The 17,122-nt window shown below is 35.0% G+C and overlaps 8 protein-coding genes and 2 non-coding genes across 10 annotated transcripts; 6 read left to right on the forward strand and 4 right to left on the reverse strand.

The window, feature by feature from the left end:
* Positions 1-737: 737 nt before the first annotated feature.
* On the forward strand, positions 738-1,496 carry EV154DRAFT_476447 (uncharacterized protein; the record flags this gene model as incomplete). The annotated part of the gene is made up of 2 exons (XM_051598036.1): positions 738-933; positions 1,330-1,496. 2 exons carry the CDS (start codon positions 738-740, stop codon positions 1,494-1,496), a joined length of 363 nt encoding a protein of 120 aa, XP_051462847.1.
* A 136-nt stretch (positions 1,497-1,632) lies between these two features.
* EV154DRAFT_t9 lies at positions 1,633-1,706 on the forward strand. The gene has a single exon. It is a non-coding gene; the product is annotated as a tRNA-Val (tRNA).
* A 1,064-nt stretch (positions 1,707-2,770) lies between these two features.
* On the forward strand, positions 2,771-3,726 carry EV154DRAFT_547430 (uncharacterized protein; the record flags this gene model as incomplete). Its single annotated transcript, XM_051604756.1, has 4 exons — positions 2,771-2,930; positions 3,148-3,253; positions 3,294-3,457; positions 3,653-3,726. Exons 1-4 carry the CDS (start codon positions 2,804-2,806, stop codon positions 3,724-3,726), a joined length of 471 nt encoding a protein of 156 aa, XP_051462848.1. The 5' UTR covers positions 2,771-2,803.
* Positions 3,727-4,460: 734 nt separating this feature from the next.
* EV154DRAFT_492233 (B-cell receptor-associated protein 31-like-domain-containing protein) lies at positions 4,461-5,620 on the forward strand. The gene is made up of 8 exons (XM_051599652.1): positions 4,461-4,534; positions 4,590-4,613; positions 4,683-4,742; positions 4,807-4,844; positions 4,902-4,924; positions 4,995-5,142; positions 5,201-5,276; positions 5,337-5,620. Exons 1-8 carry the CDS (start codon positions 4,490-4,492, stop codon positions 5,565-5,567), a joined length of 645 nt encoding a protein of 214 aa, XP_051462849.1. The 5' UTR covers positions 4,461-4,489; the 3' UTR covers positions 5,568-5,620.
* Positions 5,621-6,166: 546 nt separating this feature from the next.
* Positions 6,167-6,238, reverse strand: EV154DRAFT_t11. The gene has a single exon. It is a non-coding gene; the product is annotated as a tRNA-Glu (tRNA).
* A 185-nt stretch (positions 6,239-6,423) lies between these two features.
* EV154DRAFT_589448 (ER membrane protein SH3) lies at positions 6,424-7,419 on the reverse strand (the record flags this gene model as incomplete). Its single annotated transcript, XM_051606852.1, has 6 exons — positions 6,424-6,713; positions 6,765-6,863; positions 6,920-6,967; positions 7,023-7,164; positions 7,217-7,300; positions 7,351-7,419. 6 exons carry the CDS (start codon positions 7,417-7,419, stop codon positions 6,598-6,600), a joined length of 558 nt encoding a protein of 185 aa, XP_051462850.1. The 3' UTR covers positions 6,424-6,597.
* A 182-nt stretch (positions 7,420-7,601) lies between these two features.
* EV154DRAFT_476451 (uncharacterized protein) lies at positions 7,602-11,542 on the forward strand (the record flags this gene model as incomplete). Its single annotated transcript, XM_051598037.1, has 4 exons — positions 7,602-7,936; positions 7,985-10,259; positions 10,317-11,378; positions 11,438-11,542. The coding sequence occupies 4 exons, from the start codon at positions 7,602-7,604 to the stop codon at positions 11,540-11,542; spliced, it is 3,777 nt and encodes a 1,258-aa protein (XP_051462851.1).
* Positions 11,543-11,668: 126 nt separating this feature from the next.
* EV154DRAFT_238942 (uncharacterized protein) lies at positions 11,669-12,341 on the forward strand. Its single transcript, XM_051594541.1, has 3 exons — positions 11,669-11,904; positions 11,962-12,061; positions 12,116-12,341. The coding sequence occupies exons 1-2, from the start codon at positions 11,794-11,796 to the stop codon at positions 12,058-12,060; spliced, it is 210 nt and encodes a 69-aa protein (XP_051462852.1). The 5' UTR covers positions 11,669-11,793; the 3' UTR covers position 12,061; positions 12,116-12,341.
* Positions 12,342-12,506: 165 nt separating this feature from the next.
* On the reverse strand, positions 12,507-12,872 carry EV154DRAFT_492242 (uncharacterized protein). Its single transcript, XM_051599653.1, has 2 exons — positions 12,806-12,872; positions 12,507-12,742 (listed from the first exon to the last, which is right to left on the reverse strand). Exons 1-2 carry the CDS (start codon positions 12,853-12,855, stop codon positions 12,547-12,549), a joined length of 246 nt encoding a protein of 81 aa, XP_051462853.1. The 5' UTR covers positions 12,856-12,872; the 3' UTR covers positions 12,507-12,546.
* A 1,172-nt stretch (positions 12,873-14,044) lies between these two features.
* EV154DRAFT_589451 (transmembrane amino acid transporter protein-domain-containing protein) lies at positions 14,045-15,847 on the reverse strand (the record flags this gene model as incomplete). Its single annotated transcript, XM_051606853.1, has 4 exons — positions 14,045-14,241; positions 14,359-14,658; positions 14,723-15,249; positions 15,312-15,847. The coding sequence occupies 4 exons, from the start codon at positions 15,845-15,847 to the stop codon at positions 14,045-14,047; spliced, it is 1,560 nt and encodes a 519-aa protein (XP_051462854.1).
* Between the last annotated feature and the right edge of the window lie 1,275 nt (positions 15,848-17,122).

Genomic DNA, 17,122 nt, shown 5'->3' on the forward strand with positions numbered 1-17,122 from the left:
AGGAAAAGCTGACTTTTTTTTAAAAAAAAATAAAATAAAATAAGGTAAACCTCAGCATTCATCAGCTTTGTAAAAAGCCTTTGCTAAAGCAGGGGTTTTCACTTTAACCCCCATAAGAACCTCTACTAAAGTACTGTCTTGTCTGGCATTCGACAAATTCCCTCACGAAAATCTGAATTCCATTGACTAACGTACAAAGCTTCAAATATTGTCGTACTGCTAAAAAAGGGTCATATTGTCTGGATTTTAAAGTGTGTATTTCCCGCTAACCAACTGTTGTAGTTGGTTCGATTGTGAGGTTTCTATAAAAAATCAAACATTTATATTTTGAGTCAGCAAATTTTGCTCCAAACGTAGAAAACATTCATTATATTTGAGCAGTCTCCCAGTTTAACAAGAAGTAGGTAGATTTTTGAGTGATTACAACATCGGTATAACAAATACTTAAAAAATTAGATTTGTACGTGGGCTGTTCAGTTTTCAACTAGTTAAGTTATATCACCATCGAAGTTAAATAATACATAGATTAATAAATTATGTCTTAAGATACGAACATTACTGTCAGCCACACGGAACATTATCTGAGTGTCCTAAAGGTGTCAGTTAGTTATTTTACGAATTAGCTTTCTATTTATATCTTGATACTGGGTATTGGCACTGGCCAGTCCTCCATAAAAAATAGAGAATTTTTGCCAAATGAGCATGTCAAATTGGTACTGCCATGATTCTTTTCTAATATGGAAGCAAACAAACTTGACATTTCATGGGCGGGGTCGTGTGCGTTTATAGACGTAAAAAATGTAGCCGAGCTTTCGATAAGTGATATTGAGCAGGTAGCTTTCTTCTGTAATAATGGAATCCAATGGACTACGAACTTACTCGTTACTTATAAAACACTTAAATTACTTGATAATATAAAAATGGATTTTCTAGGTAAAATTTATGATAGGCACTTTATCCAATTCAGTTTAAGGGATGATATTTACAGTTTCAGGTTTTCTTTAGTGCTAGTGAGTGGTTTGTAACAAGATAGAGTGGGTTGAGTTGAGTTTAGCTCAATTCTGTTGAGATGTTGAGTATTGGGTATTGAACGTGTAGTTTAAATTTGGGAGGTTGGTGTCTCGAAAATTATCAAGGAAAGGCATTGTGTTCCTGGTATGAGTTGAACTAGGTTGATGGCGTGATTAATATATAGTTTAGAAAGCAGTTCCAACTAGATGATGTTGAACTAAAATCTAGACTGAAGTTCCCAAAAATTCATTGTAATTGCTAAAGTGATAATTTGTCGGTATTGGTTTGTGTTATGATGCTGAATGGTCTCAAGTTGAGATAATTCACCTTTGCTTCACTCTGAAGACTACATTGACCTTAATTGTTATGGATACCTTTACATTGTTATCATGACAAATATATTCAAAATTTTACTGGTTGCTGTATTTCGGTTTCTTCGTGTTATCTTGCTGCAGATTACAATTTCATTAACCTCCCTTCATTAACGTATCTAATTTTCCTCAATTATATTCATGTGCGACCTGTTTAACCAATCAAAATTTAGACATCACGTGAATATCACGTGATTTGTTACATTTAATTTACCGTCATATAATTGTTGTTGGTTCGTATTAAATATATGGTTTCTTGGTGTAGTCGGTTATCACGTCTGCTTAACACGCAGACGGTCGCCAGTTCAAGTCTGGCAGAAATCATTTTTTTAATTCTTACTTGATAACGTTGTACGTTGACTGTGATATTTTTTTGCTCTAACACACAAATGATAAGAGTTTTTTTTATGCAATCTGAGTTGTCTTTCCAGTTTATATGCAGTTCAATGAATATCGTGTGTAGCTTATCTAGTAATTTGTATAAAATCAATAAAACCCATATAGAGCAACAAATGGTTCCAGGTAACTAACTTTCACAGCCGCGGACTCGGTAGCGGAAACCCGCAACATGTTGCGTAATTCCACGACATGTTGCGGAAAAACGCAACATGGTGGATAAAACACGCAACCATCGGCATATAATTTTTTATTTATATTTATTTTTATTTTTCCTTCCTTTCCTCTTTTTAAATTTTTTTCTTTTACAAGCACTGTCATTAGATCAATTGTTGAAAAGAATTTAATTATAATAAAACTTGTCTACGCATTACAGAGAAAGATACGACCAACTTACAAATCAGCTAAAGAACCAGCAGGATAATGATTAACCTTATGAGTATAGTTAATTTAAGGCAAACAAGCATTATAAGAAAAATATAACTCTTCTTTGACCAATAAGGAGCAAATCCGTAGAAAAATGGATGATGTGCTTCTACAAAAAAGTGTTACAATCAGCTACTGTAGAAGATGTTTTAGCGTGATTCGCACTTTAAATAATTTGCTATAGATTAATAAATTTGATCATTTAGTTTTCTCCCTTTCTTTCTCTTATAACTTTTTTTAAGGCAGCCCGGAATTCTGCTTCGTGTTGTAAGTGCTGTTATTTAAGTAATAGATACCGTAGATTATACAAACTAGGTAAATATGACATATGAAATACAAATTATTATTATGTCATTACACTTTAAAGTACCAAGAATTTGTGTGTATACATTGTCATATGCTGAAGGTAATTATCATTTGAATTTCCAATACGGTTTTTCTAAAGAGTTGTATAGATTTTGAGCCGTCTTTGGATTTGAAAAGCAGGTTTAGGCTGTGAAAATTTTTCAATTAGGCTATATTTTTTTCTTTAGGCTATAAATTTTTCTTTTAGGCTGCAATTTTTTCTTTTAGGCTGCATTTTTTTTTAGGCTGATAAAATGATTTGGTCTATATACTGCTACATCTCGCGGGACTCTCGAATGTTACCTGTATCTATAGGCGGCTGTTTGGCTAGTATGGTGTTAATTGGGCCCGTTAATAGTAAGCGCAAGAAGTATTATGGAGGTAAGTGTACCTTATCAATTTGGAGATGATATGTACAAAAATTATAATAAATAAAGTAAAATACAAAATAAAAATTGAATAAAATAAAACGTTTTCATTTAAACCCTGCTTTTTTATTATATAATGTATTTCTTGATTGCACAACAGTATAAAGGTTCATCAGCATCAATAATAATATAGTTAAAGTGATGTAATAACGTACGTACTACGTTTTGAGTGAAAGGACGCTATATTATGGTAAAAAGACGCATCAAGTGGAATTTAGTAGCTACTAGAAGTGGTATAAATACGCAACATGCGGAAGAAACCCGCAACACTAGGTGGTAAAAACACGCAACATGTAGCAAAAACCCGCAACATTAGGTGGTATAATTTTGGAGTTTTACCACATCCGGTGGTAAATGAACCACAATTCCGCAACATTCGGTGGTATAAAATGGACGTTTTTACCACCAAATGTTGCGGGTTTTTACCACATGTTGCGGGTTTTTACCACCCAGTCCGCCACTGTGTTTACAGCCGTAGTCGTAAGTAAAGACCCAAATGGTATTAATGACGACAAACTGCCTCAATTAAAGAGAAAAACAATAGATTGGTTCTCTCATTCCATGTGAATTTATGACATAACGCAAACAAAAAGTGTAAGCGTTTCATACCTAGGAGTAAAAGCTCTCTATAATAGAAGTCTTATGCTTTTAATAATAACTCTCTTACACTTGTAGTTAGATATATATACAACTCTCTTTTGCCAGTGACATTTTCCCGTTTTACTAGGGCTATAAATTCCTTTGTTTAAGCTATTTTTGTTTGTCAACATAATTTACTTTCGGGACACAATTCCAATCATACGTTTCTGGTGAGCTAAATATAGCCTAAATAAAAAGCGAAACTGTAGAAGCCGTATATGATTACACAGCAAATGATTTAAAGGGATTTATGCAGGCTTTATTGGCACATTTGTTTAGAGGTGTTTTACGAGTAAATTCACAAAAACCTTGGCCTAAGTTTTCCTTAAATACATGTCGCTTTGAGCATTCCCGACCGTAAATTAGAGTGAAAAAAAGCCATCAGATCTTTAACAAAAATAATCGCAACCATTTATCAATATATAATCCACGTTATATCTAATCTTTAAAAAATTGGCCGGATCTAACTACAGAAATAATCAACCGTTGGTAATGCTCATAAAATCAATGTGATATTGTCGCTCGATATAACTTTAAACTTCTTTGTAGTTATCAACCCTGGCACTGTCAAGTACCAAGATAATTGAGTCCAGGAAAAAAACCGTCAAATCAGGAGATATACTGTTACTTTCTTTGCTAATACGTTTTTTTTTCGATCCTTGACAGGCCGTAAGATATTTTTTTTTTTACAAATATGAAAAGAAACTGGAATTATACTGTACATGTCAACTAAAATGAACTCCAAAAAGTATCACCTGATGCTGATTCGCCCAAGTTTAAAGTACCGACACCCGACAGATATAGTCCAATGTGCCAAGAAATCGTTTTATTTTACTGTTCTTTTATAAATCAAAACAGTTAAACTACTGAATAATGGCAATCTATTACGCACTTACCTTTGGTATATTGGTTACTGAGGTAATAATACTGGAATAATTGAGATAAATCTATACGTGCTAATGATTTTTTATAGATGGTCACCTTTGGTCTCCTTGTTGTAAGTGAAAAGAAAGAAAAGCGAGTAAACAACCCAATAATTTTATTCGACAACAATTTATTTTTATAGCTCCCTTTACCCTCTCGCTGGCGTCATGCTATGCTTAAGTTTGCTTTAGGCTCTCCAGCAGTAAAGTATTACCGAGATTAAGTAAAGCTTGCAGGATTTTAAACACAATTACTGTTTTTTTTAGATGGCAAAAGCCATGTATTTCTTCAAGATCATTTTCGGGTAAAGTACACTTTTGAGGCTGCTTAAAGAAAAAAATTACTTACTCTCTGTAACTAGGTTTATTTTTGTCCTGTTCATTGGTAAAAAACAAATAATAGGAGACGCGTTTTACCATTTACTTTTTATGCTAACATACGACGCGTACAATAGATACTATTAGTCGACTCCAACGTATTGATTCTGAAGTAGAAGGGGAACAACATCATCATGACTATAGCTATGAAACCAGTATCAAGGCCAAGAAATTTTATGCTCAAAGAAACCTCTATCTTACAGGCTTCACTCTCTTTTTATCCTTGTAAGTTTGAGCGTATAGGGGTTTTAATTATAATAATATTCACATGTTATTTTTTTAGAATCTTGGAAAGAACTAGTGCGCTTGTATTAGAATTATTACAACGTGAGGAAGAATTGAAGAAGGCAAAGACACAGGTACATAAAAATTGATGATATATAAGATTGCACGTTTTTAATTCAATATGCATACACCAGACTGCTGATGTCACCAAGGATCAACAGCGTTTGATTGACATGGAAGACGACTTTAAAAAGAAGGTTGATGTATTGAATGTGCAAATTAAGGAGTTGAAGCGTGAAAACCTCGACTATGAGACTTTGAAAAAGCAGGCTGATCAACAGGCAAAGGAATATAACAGATTGGCTGATGAGCATAACAAGCTGGAAAGACTTTCGACTCCAGTTGAGGCCAGAAAAGACATTTAAAACGGATACCACACTTGCTTTTACTAAAAAATAAATACCTTTTTTCCTCTTTATATTCATCAGAATATTTACATTTGTAAAATATCATAAAAAAAGACTACAAATTATCAGACCACTCATCTACTAACAGATAAAAAAATTCAACTAGGTTGACGTGATTGTATTTTTGTTGATAATAAAATACTTAAGGAAGTGTAGAATAATTATCCACATTCAAGGAAGAGACCGATGCCATAAAAAGTACCTATAATTCTTATTAAAAAAATTATAGCCATCCTTCTAGTTGTCAATTGTCTTAGTGTCTGGCAATTGAGTCTTTGCGACGCAGCTGTACAGGCCAATATTATTTTTATGCGAGAAAAAGATCATCTTTATTAATACTCTGTGAAACTAAAAATACAAAAACACAATTTGAACACCGATGCTCTTATGCAGCATCCTTCTTCACTCGCTTTAACCTTTTAGGTATGGTTGGCCTAAATCTTCCTGCTGGCTTGGTCCATCGATTCCACCTCTGTATGAACAGTGGTACCGGTCCGACATAGTTTTTGGAAAGAGAAGCTACATGCACCACACAATTAAAAATAATAAAAAAGTAATTCCCTGACGGGGAATTGAACCCCGGCCGCGTCGGTGAGAGCGACGAATCCTAGCCACTAGACCATCAAGGAAAGATATATTTAGCTATTTTGTAAATAATATATAGATTACAAAAATTAATAAAAGATCACGTGATATACACGTGGAAGAAATTCTATTGGCTGAATCCGTATGTCAGACAATTTTTTAAAAAAAAAGGATAATAAAACACGCCTTATCCTGTAAGAAAAATGTTCTTATCGTCTAAAACTGATTAGTTTACAAATATCTAAAGAAGGCATTATTTGATATTTTATTTCATATGCCATACTCCAAACACACAACTTGAAGTGCATACAATGAAAAAAGAAGTAAGGTCTTATTCATTAAGGATTACATTTATTTTTTACTGATTACATAAAATTATTACTGATATTTTAATTTAACTAGTTCACATATTTTTTTTGTCTTCTTCCTCCTGTTCATCCTCATCCTCATCAGAATCTTCATCATCTTTTGATGTTTTCTTCATGATTAGATAATGTGCTATTTGCAAGCCAATGATGCCTATTTTTTTTTTTAATCATTTGGAACAATTTTTATGAGTTTGAAACTTACCGGTGATGGATAAGACAATGATAAAATGAGCTGCAGCAATATTTTTTAATGATGTCGTTATATCATTCAAATCTGACGACTCATTCACCGTAGCAATAGCTATAATTGTAACATGTAAGTATTGGAATGCGTTATCCAATGTCAACTTCTATTACCTGGTCTTACAGATGTCACATAGGTTGATAATCCAAAAAACATTAAAACTATGACATAACTTAGAGATGTGCACATTTGTTGATATATTTATAACCCATTTACCTAATGATGCACCATCAAATAATAAATTACCGTCGGTCATTGTGAAAAGGCCTATGACAAATCCAGCAGTTGCAATGCATAAATTTGCGATTGGCACATATTTTAAGATTGAAGGAATATGTGCTTGATTTGCATAATAAAACTGGTTTATACTTTAGTTTATACTTTCTCAAGAGAATTAAAATAAAACCTACTGCTGCTCGACTAATAGCTTCTGGGTGGTCAAGTGGATTCGCCCACAATAAGTAATAGTCGAATGCCCAGTCTGACCAATATGTCTACAATAAAAGTTAAATAAGATCGATGAAAGATCGTTATACGTACTTACACCATATGAAAAGAAACACGAGCATAATACAAGTGCTACTTTAGCTGTCTGCATTGCTTCTCTTCCCATTGCTTGTGCGAATAAATAAGTAAATTGAAGCTGTGGGAGAAAGGAAAAAAAAGGAAAAAAAAAAGTCTTTGATCTACCATCGAAAATGACATCATTATTACCACTTATATAAAATTGAGTGGTTCTTGGATATTCGGCTCTGTCTTTTTTTTTTTTTCCTTTTCAACTTTTTTCCTTCCTCAATGAGCAATGAATCCTCCTCAAAGGGTAAAAGGCGACCGTATAATGCAGCTCCTTTACTAGGATCCCCATTGTCTGATCCCGGTTTACCTTCGCTATCCTCTTCGCCACAATCTTTTTTCATTGAAAGAACGAGATCACTTGATGTTTTTCAGCAACAAGATCAACAGGATTTCAGTCAAGATTTGTTTGGTAGATCACCCTCTTCATTCAGTGAAATTGATGTCATTTTGGATGATGGCACCGTACAAAAAAGAACTGTCTCTCTCAGTACTTTACCGGATGAAGATGAAGGCAGTAATGATTATATATCAACCAATTATAAAGGAGATAAAAGGTAATTTTTTTTTATTGTGATTTTGATTGTTTTTTAATCCAAAAATAGCCCACCAAAAGATACCACACCACTATTGAAGTCTCACAAAGATACATACCAAGGCATTGGATATAACGATGCCAGCTCATCTTCATCCTCATCTGATGATGAAGATAGTGATTCAGATGAGCCTTTCTTTCCTATAAGCACAAAGCCAAAAAGGAAATCAAGCCATATAGTCGAGGATGATGAAGGCTCGGCTGGTTGTTGGAGCCAGTTCCAAACAACAATCAAAAGTTTATATGATTCTTGTACGTTCTCTCCAAGACAGAGACTCGTCTTAAAATGTAGTTTCGCTTACTTTTTAGGTTCGCTTTTTACCTTTGTACCTGCTTTAAATGCAATGATCGGTTACAATCATACATCAAGTCATTTAGTAGCTACTGCTACTGTTTTTTTTAATCCCGCAAAAACATTGGGTGGTATGGTAGAAGCTGCTGCATATGGTTGGGCGTATGTTTTGTTTGCTGTATTTATTTGTCTAGGCTCTATGGTGACGACTGATTTTTTTGTTGACCGTCATTACAATGTCATTGCACATTCAGTATCTCTACTCTTTTGGCTCTCCGGAGCTACATTCATCATATCGTTTTTGAAAGCACATTGGAACAAACCACCTGTAGCTACAGCTTCAAGTCTTGCATTTATTACAATCTTTGTTATTGTTGTTCGTGAAGGATCTGCTAATTTAGGAGATTTTGATACCACTCGTATTGAACAAATCACTACCTCCGTTGCCACTGGTACTTTAATTACAGTTGCCTGCTGTGTCATCTTTTGGCCTGTCTCTGCTGCAAAGAAATTGAAGAAGGATGTCGATGCTACTTTGGCTTCCTATCGCGTGTTATTAAAGCTGTTAACGAAGACATTTTTATTGGATGACGATTTACCAGAATTTAAAGCAAATAGAACTTTGCAGACTGCCATCCAATCCCATCAAGCAAGTTTTACAGCCTTACAAAAATCACTTAAGGAAGCTAAATTGGAGACAGTCTGGAATAGTGAGGTTAGAGGAAGAGCAGAAGAGTACGATGAGGTCATTAAAAGTATGCAACGTTTAGCGCAACATATGGGTGGATTACGCAGTAGTTGTGGTATCCAATTTGAAATTATGGGAAGTGAAGCTACAAAACAATACAAGGAGACAACTCGTAAAAAACGAACCAAGAAACAACTTTCCAAGCTGTCTGAATCGCCTCTGGTTCATGCTTCAGCCGTTTTATTTGGAACGAAGAACTATGGAAGCACAACCAACACCAGTGATAAGAAACGTAGTACAGCAAAACTATCACAATCTTATGTACCACCTTCAACCTTAAAAGATACGAATTGGAATGTAAGAGCAGGTTATCGTCGCAGAAAACTTCAAGATGAAATGCGTAAACAAAAAACGTTTGCGAGTAAATCTGACGATCGTTTCGACGAGTTTTTGAAAAAACATAGACAAGGGAAATATATGGATTCGTCCTCATCCTATACACCTCACGAAGAAGAAGAGGCCGAGTACACTGGCACTTCATTAATCAACTTTATTCAAACCATTCGACCTCCACTTAAATCGTTTGCTTACACCTGTAAACAAACATTATATCATCTACAAACTAGTTTCTCAACAACCACTACAACCAATACATGGCTACCTCGATTAAGTAAAAATAGATCTTCGCCTTCGTTACCAGTATTAAAAGCAAATTTGGAAAAGGCTATCGCCTTGTTTGAAACTGCTCAGAAGCAAGCCATCAAAAAGTTATACCAAACTCGCGTAGAATATATTATGAATAGATCATCAGGGGATGAATCAGGTGATCACGTTGAATCTGAAGCTATTGGTTGTGTTCTTGGCGAAGAAGTCATCCTTGTGTATTTCTTTGTTTTCAATATGACTGAATTTGCAAGGGAATTAATTACGTTGGTTGAGTCTGTCGAAAATTTAAAAAAGGCGCACAGTACTGGATTATACACTTGGTTAATTTCATGTGTCAAATGTGGTTGGAACAAATTGACTTCTAAGAATCTAGGACAAAAGAAACATCACCATTTGCATATCACCCCATTTGTACCGAATGAAAGGAATACCTTCAACACATTGCACACACCAGAGCCAAAGACAACTTGGAGAAGATTCTTTATTCGTGTTTGGAGAACCTTTTCGTTATTTAAATTACAAAAGATCAGATATGCAATCAAGGCAACGATTGCTACTGTATTGCTAGCGACTCCTGCATACTTAGAACCGACCAAGGAATTATACCGTGAATATCGCATGGAATGGGCTTTGATTACTGTAATGTCGATACCATAACAAATAACCACGATATACACTGACTCATTTTTTTGATAGTTAATGGTGGTTATGACACCTACAGTCGGTGGAACTAACTTGGTCGCAATTTATCGTATTTTCTCTACCATTCTCGGTTGTTACACAGCCATGTTTTTTTACATGCTTTTCCCAGGCAATATGTACGTATTGCCTGTTTTGACCTGGCTGTTTTCTATTCCCAATTTCTGGATGATCTTGAACAACAAACACGGAAAGTTTGGCCAGTTTACCTTATTAGCTTATAATCTCGTCATGCTTAACAAGTTCAATGACAAGGAGACAAACAGTATTGAAGTATGGGTTTTGGCCACACAAAGATGTTTTGCTATTTTAATTGGTGTTGTAGTCGGATTATTCGCAACCGCTTATGTCTGGCCATATGAAGCTCGTGTAGAATTGCGTAAAGGATTATCTGACTTCCTGTTAAGATTGGCATGGCTTTATCAAAAACTAGTATCGATTTATGCCGATTATCCTGTCAAGAGCCGAGGTAACGGTGAGACCCAAACTCAACCTCATATCGTAAATTTGATGGAAATAGGCCCCAATGCATCCGAAACTCAAATATTAACATTTGAGGCACAAAAGCGATTAGCAACGAAATCTTTCATGGATTTGGAATTAGGATTACAACGTGCGTTACTAGATTTACAGTCACTGTTATCACAAACCCCTAATGAGCCACGTCTCAAGGGTCCCTTCCCTGTAGACACCTATCGAAACATGTTACTCTCTTGTCAGAATATTGTTGATCGATTTTTATCAATGCGAACCGTTATGCTGAAAGATGCGTGGTATGAAGAGGTACAGCATGATTTTATGACACCAGTCGCACAAGAAAGGCGTGAAATGGTGGGTAATGTTTTACTGTATTTTTATCTCCTGGCCTCTGCTCTTCGCTTAAAAACTCCTATGCCCCCTTTCTTACCACAAGCAAGAAAAGCTTGGAAATCACTATTGCAACAACTAACGGATATGCCGATTGCCAAATCAAAGCGATTATTGGAAAAGGACAATGCGTACGTCTTCTACTATGCATATGTTACGTTAATGGAGGATATCATTCGTGAACTAGACAAGGTAATTTTTTATTTGTATTTTCTTCCAAAAATATGCTTTGCTAATCATACTTTTTTTAGTTGGGTGATAATATGACTCAGCTATTCGGATCGCTTGTTCCTCCCGAGCAATGGGATTTATTGTTTGATGAAGAGCAACAACAAGTTAAATTGAGTAATGAATAAATTGTAATTTAAATGACTATCAAATTAAAAAAATGGATAAAATTGGTTTAGTGTAAGGCATGTGTTGATGGCTGTACACATATCTTCAGAGCTTAAGCACATTTTTACTTTGAGCGATTAAACAGTCGTTTCTTAAATAAAATTATGGATAATTTTCGCATAAATAGCAAAAAAGAAGCCGGAGATAGAAAGATTTTGCAAAACCAGCAGAGGCCCCTTCTTTTAATATTTCTTTTTCAGTTCTTTTTACCATGACTTATGAATCCGTCTGCGAAGAGCTGGATGGTTTAGCGCTATCATACCTTAATATACTCAACGAATATACACATCAATGGAAAGATGCTGGGAATGAGTTTCAGCAGGTATAGAATGAAAAGATTAATAAAATAAATAAATAAGGAAGCTTACAAACTTTAAAGGGATTCCTTGACTTAGCACATGCAAAGTATACGATGGGAGCAAGAACTATTTCACATTACTCATACGATGAGCGCATGAAGGCTCTTTTACAAGTGTAGCGTTAGTTGTGGCACACCAATCTTTAATATTTACTAATCAAACAAACTATTATAGTGAGATTGAAGATTCCAACGACATTACGTTAAAACATGTGTTACCACCTATTAAGGTACCAGATAACAAGAATGAGGGATTAAGAAAAAGACACGAACCAGCCAAGAAAAAGAACTCTGAGTGGGTTCAGACTGAAGATAACAGTTTTTCAGATAATGATGATATCGAGCTCGATGAAAAAAAGAACAAGAAAAAGATTAAAAAGAGTGGGGATCCTTTACATTGGTTTGGGTTGTTTGTGTCTCCCTCATTGAGAACCTCACAGGACCATTTCAAGACAGCTACTGAACAATTAATCCATCAAGTGAATAGAGTTAATCAACTGAAATATATAGAAAAAAGATATCATGAATTACAGGAAGAGAAACTCGTTTTGAAATTAAAGCAGACTACTATTGTTGCATAAAAAAATAAATTTTTATTTGGTATATTTATGATTCTTGTTCATGACGCATGTTTTCAAAAGTCTCAGAATCAACAAGCTTAATTTTGGTATCAGTCACTGTGGCATCCATTTCCGTTCGGGCAATCTCTTGTACGTCAAGTACCTCTTCTCCTAGTACTCCCCAGTTGGCAGCACCAGCTCCCATTTTTTTTACGCCAAAACGAATTTCAGTCTGGCCATTTCTATACACACTTAATTAGTTAACTTTACACGATAGTAGATTTGAATAAAGCATGTCATCTTACCTAGCTACGTGTTTTTCGTGGCGGTTTACGTTATCTTTGGTACGAGTCATTTGTTATTAATCAATTGGTTGATAAAGAGTAAGAAAAAATATGGGCGTAAACCCGTATCTTATTTATACCTGGGAAAATTAATATTATCGCATGACCGAGTAAACATCATGCGGTTTTTGACATGCCGGGCGGAGGTTCATTCGTATCCGAATTGTTGTGATAAAAATAACGCCATTCTTGTTTGACATCACACTTTCTTTTTCTCGGACGAAACAGAGTTTATTTTTAGATGTTGCTTCCTCTTAGCAACTTAAGATTAAACATCTTCTATATTGGCATTCTTTATTATTTTTTGAAAACCATAGATTGCTCCACTCCAGGACAAATAGGCTGTGTAACTGAAAAAGATGAAAAAAAAAAGCGATCAAGGGAATAAACCAATAGTTTTTAAGACTGCATCAAGTTGTCAAAAATGGCTGAAACAGATGCTTTAAACTACCGCTGACATAGTAAATGGGAGAAGCCGTGCACGTTAGTGGAATAATTAGGATTTATAAAATAATCTGAATAAAAGTACGTGTTTTTGTTATGTATGCACGATAGAAGGAAATATGATGGAACACCGGAGCTTCCATTTCTTATTGTCAAAAAGTTGTCAAGACAGTATTTTATTATACCAGATCTAAAATAATGATTAATCATATAAATTTTAATGCCGAATCACGCTTTATTACGCATCAGATTTAACTTTAGGATCTATAGCTTAAGATATGTCGGCTATCAACGAATACCAAGATTGTAACCAGAAAATAAGACTCAGTACTATGCATTTATCATACTTCAACACATTGAACAACGATAAATTAGAATCCATCTTACTCTTTAGATATTATTAAGTACGGGTCTAATAGGGTCACCCGGGTGCACTTAGTCATAATGTAGGATTGTATATCTACGTACAGACATGACTGGCGATATCCTCAATCTACATCTATTGCAGCATTTTTTACAAGAGTATTAAGCGAGATAGAAACAGCTGTTACTGACCAACTTTAATGTAGTAGGATTGATCAGACAAAAAAGATACTTTACAATGAGAGCCAATTCATGTGCATACAAATTGAAAAAGATTTTATTTACAAAAGTGGAAATAGTAGTCGTGTTGGTAGTGGTCGCGTAATATATTATTTAACAACAGGACAGAATGGAACAATTGGAATCCCACCATTGAGTGGATGAACAAAAGAATCAAAACTGACGTACTACGAAACAAAATATTAATATAGCAGTTGAAACATTTGTCAAGTGCAAGAAGCTTACCAGTGTAAATATCATGACTGCAACTCCAAACACGATGAGTGCAACGTTTAAAATAACATCAAGTCTCTTTTTAGACACCTTTAAATGAAACATGCCCGGAAAGATAAAACATAACGGCACACAAGCTATAGACCCAACCAAGGATACAAATTTATCCAAATTGTCTCCACCAATACCAAACGCGATCGCAGCACAAGTAATGCATAGAATAATTCTATATATGTTCTTGGACCATTTAATACCAGCATTATCTTTACCAGAGCTAAACTTATGAAACAAGCATTTTTCAATAATCTTCAATGCTGGGAACAGCATCAATGGAGCAGTGAGACAGATTGCTACAGAATACAGTATTTTAACTGTAACCGTCACCATGTTATCTTCTGGAAAGTTATAGATTACTGCAGACTGAATCGTGTCTCCGTAAGCCAAGTACGAGATCGTACCAATGAGTATATAGATGACGCACACAATGATCATTCCCAATGTCAGGACAAAGGGGAATTTATCAGGACGTTGCATCGATTCGACGATAGGTATAACTTATGTGTACATTATTTAATTAATAAACGAAGAAAAAATAGATGCACAATTGTTTTTACTTACTTAGGCCAATTCCCTCAAATGAAAAAGTCGCAGTTCCAATCATAAGAGCAAAATTCGATGGATTGACAGCTGCAACGTTGGGACCAATGCCATGTGTACTCAGCTGCTCTGCAGTAAAGTAAAGTGTACAAACTAACCCAAACAATATAAATACATCTGCAATGATGGCAGTGAACGACAGTTTAGCAATGTGTCGTACCAGAGCTAGAGGGATTAAAATAATTAATGGCATCCACATGTAATATTTCTGTTCGATTCCGGCAGAACAATTTGAAAGTACATCGACGACACTGACAAGATTACCGGAGACAAAGATAAAATAAGAGCAGACAAAGCCAACTTGGGATATGACGATAAAAAATAATACAATGAAACGAAGGAACTGGCCATAGAGAATACCGCCAATATCACCATAAGAACCACCAATAATTAATTGGGTGTTCACCAATCTTAAAAAGGCAAATAAACAAATCATGGCAATGATGATCATTAAAATAGGTGACAGAGCTAACCCCCCGTGCTGAAAACTAAAACAGTAGTAAAACTCGTCATTAATACAAGTATGTAATTGTGCATATCTTAAACTTACGCCTTTGGCAAAAATAATACTCCTGATCCAATAAATGCTTTTAAAAACATGACCATGGCTTTCCCAACAGATGCTTTAGGGGACTCCCCACTATCTGAATCAAAACTTTTGGCACTGTTATCATCCATTGTGCTGGAAGACTCTTTTAAATGTTTGCGCTTTTCAACATCTGACGTGTCCATAGATAGCTTTCGGCTGTCTTTTCTCTTGTTATGACTGAATCTCTCACCAGCAAAATGTGAATAAAGTGAGAAAGAAGATACTGATCTTGAGAACGATTTACGGGATGCCACAGATGGTCTACGTAGAGAATATCCTTCACTGTGTGATATACTGCTTTTGTTCATACCGGGTCTAATTGTAGATGCTTTATCGAAGTGAGCATGAACACCTTGTTGTTTTCCTCTCGGTAATTCAAAAGATTGCGATCGTAAGGTTGGCAGCGTTGGTGGTGCATCCTGAAAGGTAATGGTGGGTATGACAGTTGTGGGTGATACTAATTCTTCTTCTGAAGCTTTCCATTTTTCTTGTGACATGTTATAGAAGTGCGAAAGAAAGGGAAAGAATAAAAATTAGGTGCATTTATGATGGAGTCCTTTTTTTTTTCGATTCAAAAGAAACTATTTAAATTTACGCTAAAACAAACTCCTCGGGATCAAATTTGACTATATGTGATAGTGTTTAACACTGCATTTTGTTTTCACTACAAACATTTAGGTAGCATGAATTACAACATCCCCTTGCAAAAAATAAAAAAGAATAAAATTATCTATAATTGTGGCGTGCCTCCCAAACCGAAAATGTCGGCAATTTTATTATAACATTTATTATCATTTTATACAATAGCAAGTTATGTTTCTAATATTCATAGGCTCTGAGTGTACTAGTGCAGAATTATGCAATTGCCATGTGCGCTTACCTGTTATAATTGAAAACGTAGATAAAAATACAAAGTGTAGAATAATGTAAACGGTAACAACAAACAGTACAGAAATCAGAAAATATAAGAGTTTGATGTTACATGACCAGGTGAACGGTAACTATCTTATCACAGAAAAATAAATCCTGATACTATTTTTCATCGCCTGCTCTATACATGAAAAAACCAAAAAACCAAAAAACCAAACTGCACTCATAATTGTAATTCAATCTGTTTTATTGTTGTTTATCTGCTACTACTATTTACCTCAACAAACCTACTATAATTGGTCTAGATCATCGTTAGATTAAAAACATGATAATCTGTTATATCGTTTGCATAGCTACTCGCTACCTATAAAGCCTTTTTCAATTTAACCGAGTAACTATGTTAAAAGTATTTTGATCATCCGCATAAGCGTGTTACCATTGCTGCCGATCTTGTATTCTATCCTTTTGCTGTTTTCAAGGACGGAGATATACGGGTAATTTAAGACACATTCAAACACAATACTTCTGTGAATAGAGACACAACTCGTGTCCAGTTTCAGGTACAATAGTGTGACATGAAGACATGATCTGGTTAGTATGAAATCATAATCGATGATGGAGAAAGGAGTAGCAAGTTAAACTGCCCAAGAAAAAGAAAAAAAAAGCTCAGACTCCTGAGCTCCTGATTTTTTGGTGTGAATAAACACAGATAGCCTATTTTCCTACCCGGAGAGCAATTGTAGCCTATTTTATCTCCATACACATATTCATAAGCAGCATGTAAACATTGTTTTGTTTGATATGCGTCGGAACATTTATCGCTATTGAACTTTAATTTGTAACAAATCGTGAATTCCTGATCGATTCAGTTCAAGTTGTTTTGGCTGTGTGCACAACATCAT

Source organism: Mucor mucedo (assembly GCF_025094135.1).
Source record: "Mucor mucedo strain NRRL 3635 chromosome Unknown EV154scaffold_5, whole genome shotgun sequence".
Classification (NCBI taxonomy): Eukaryota; Fungi; Mucoromycota; class Mucoromycetes; order Mucorales; family Mucoraceae; genus Mucor; species Mucor mucedo.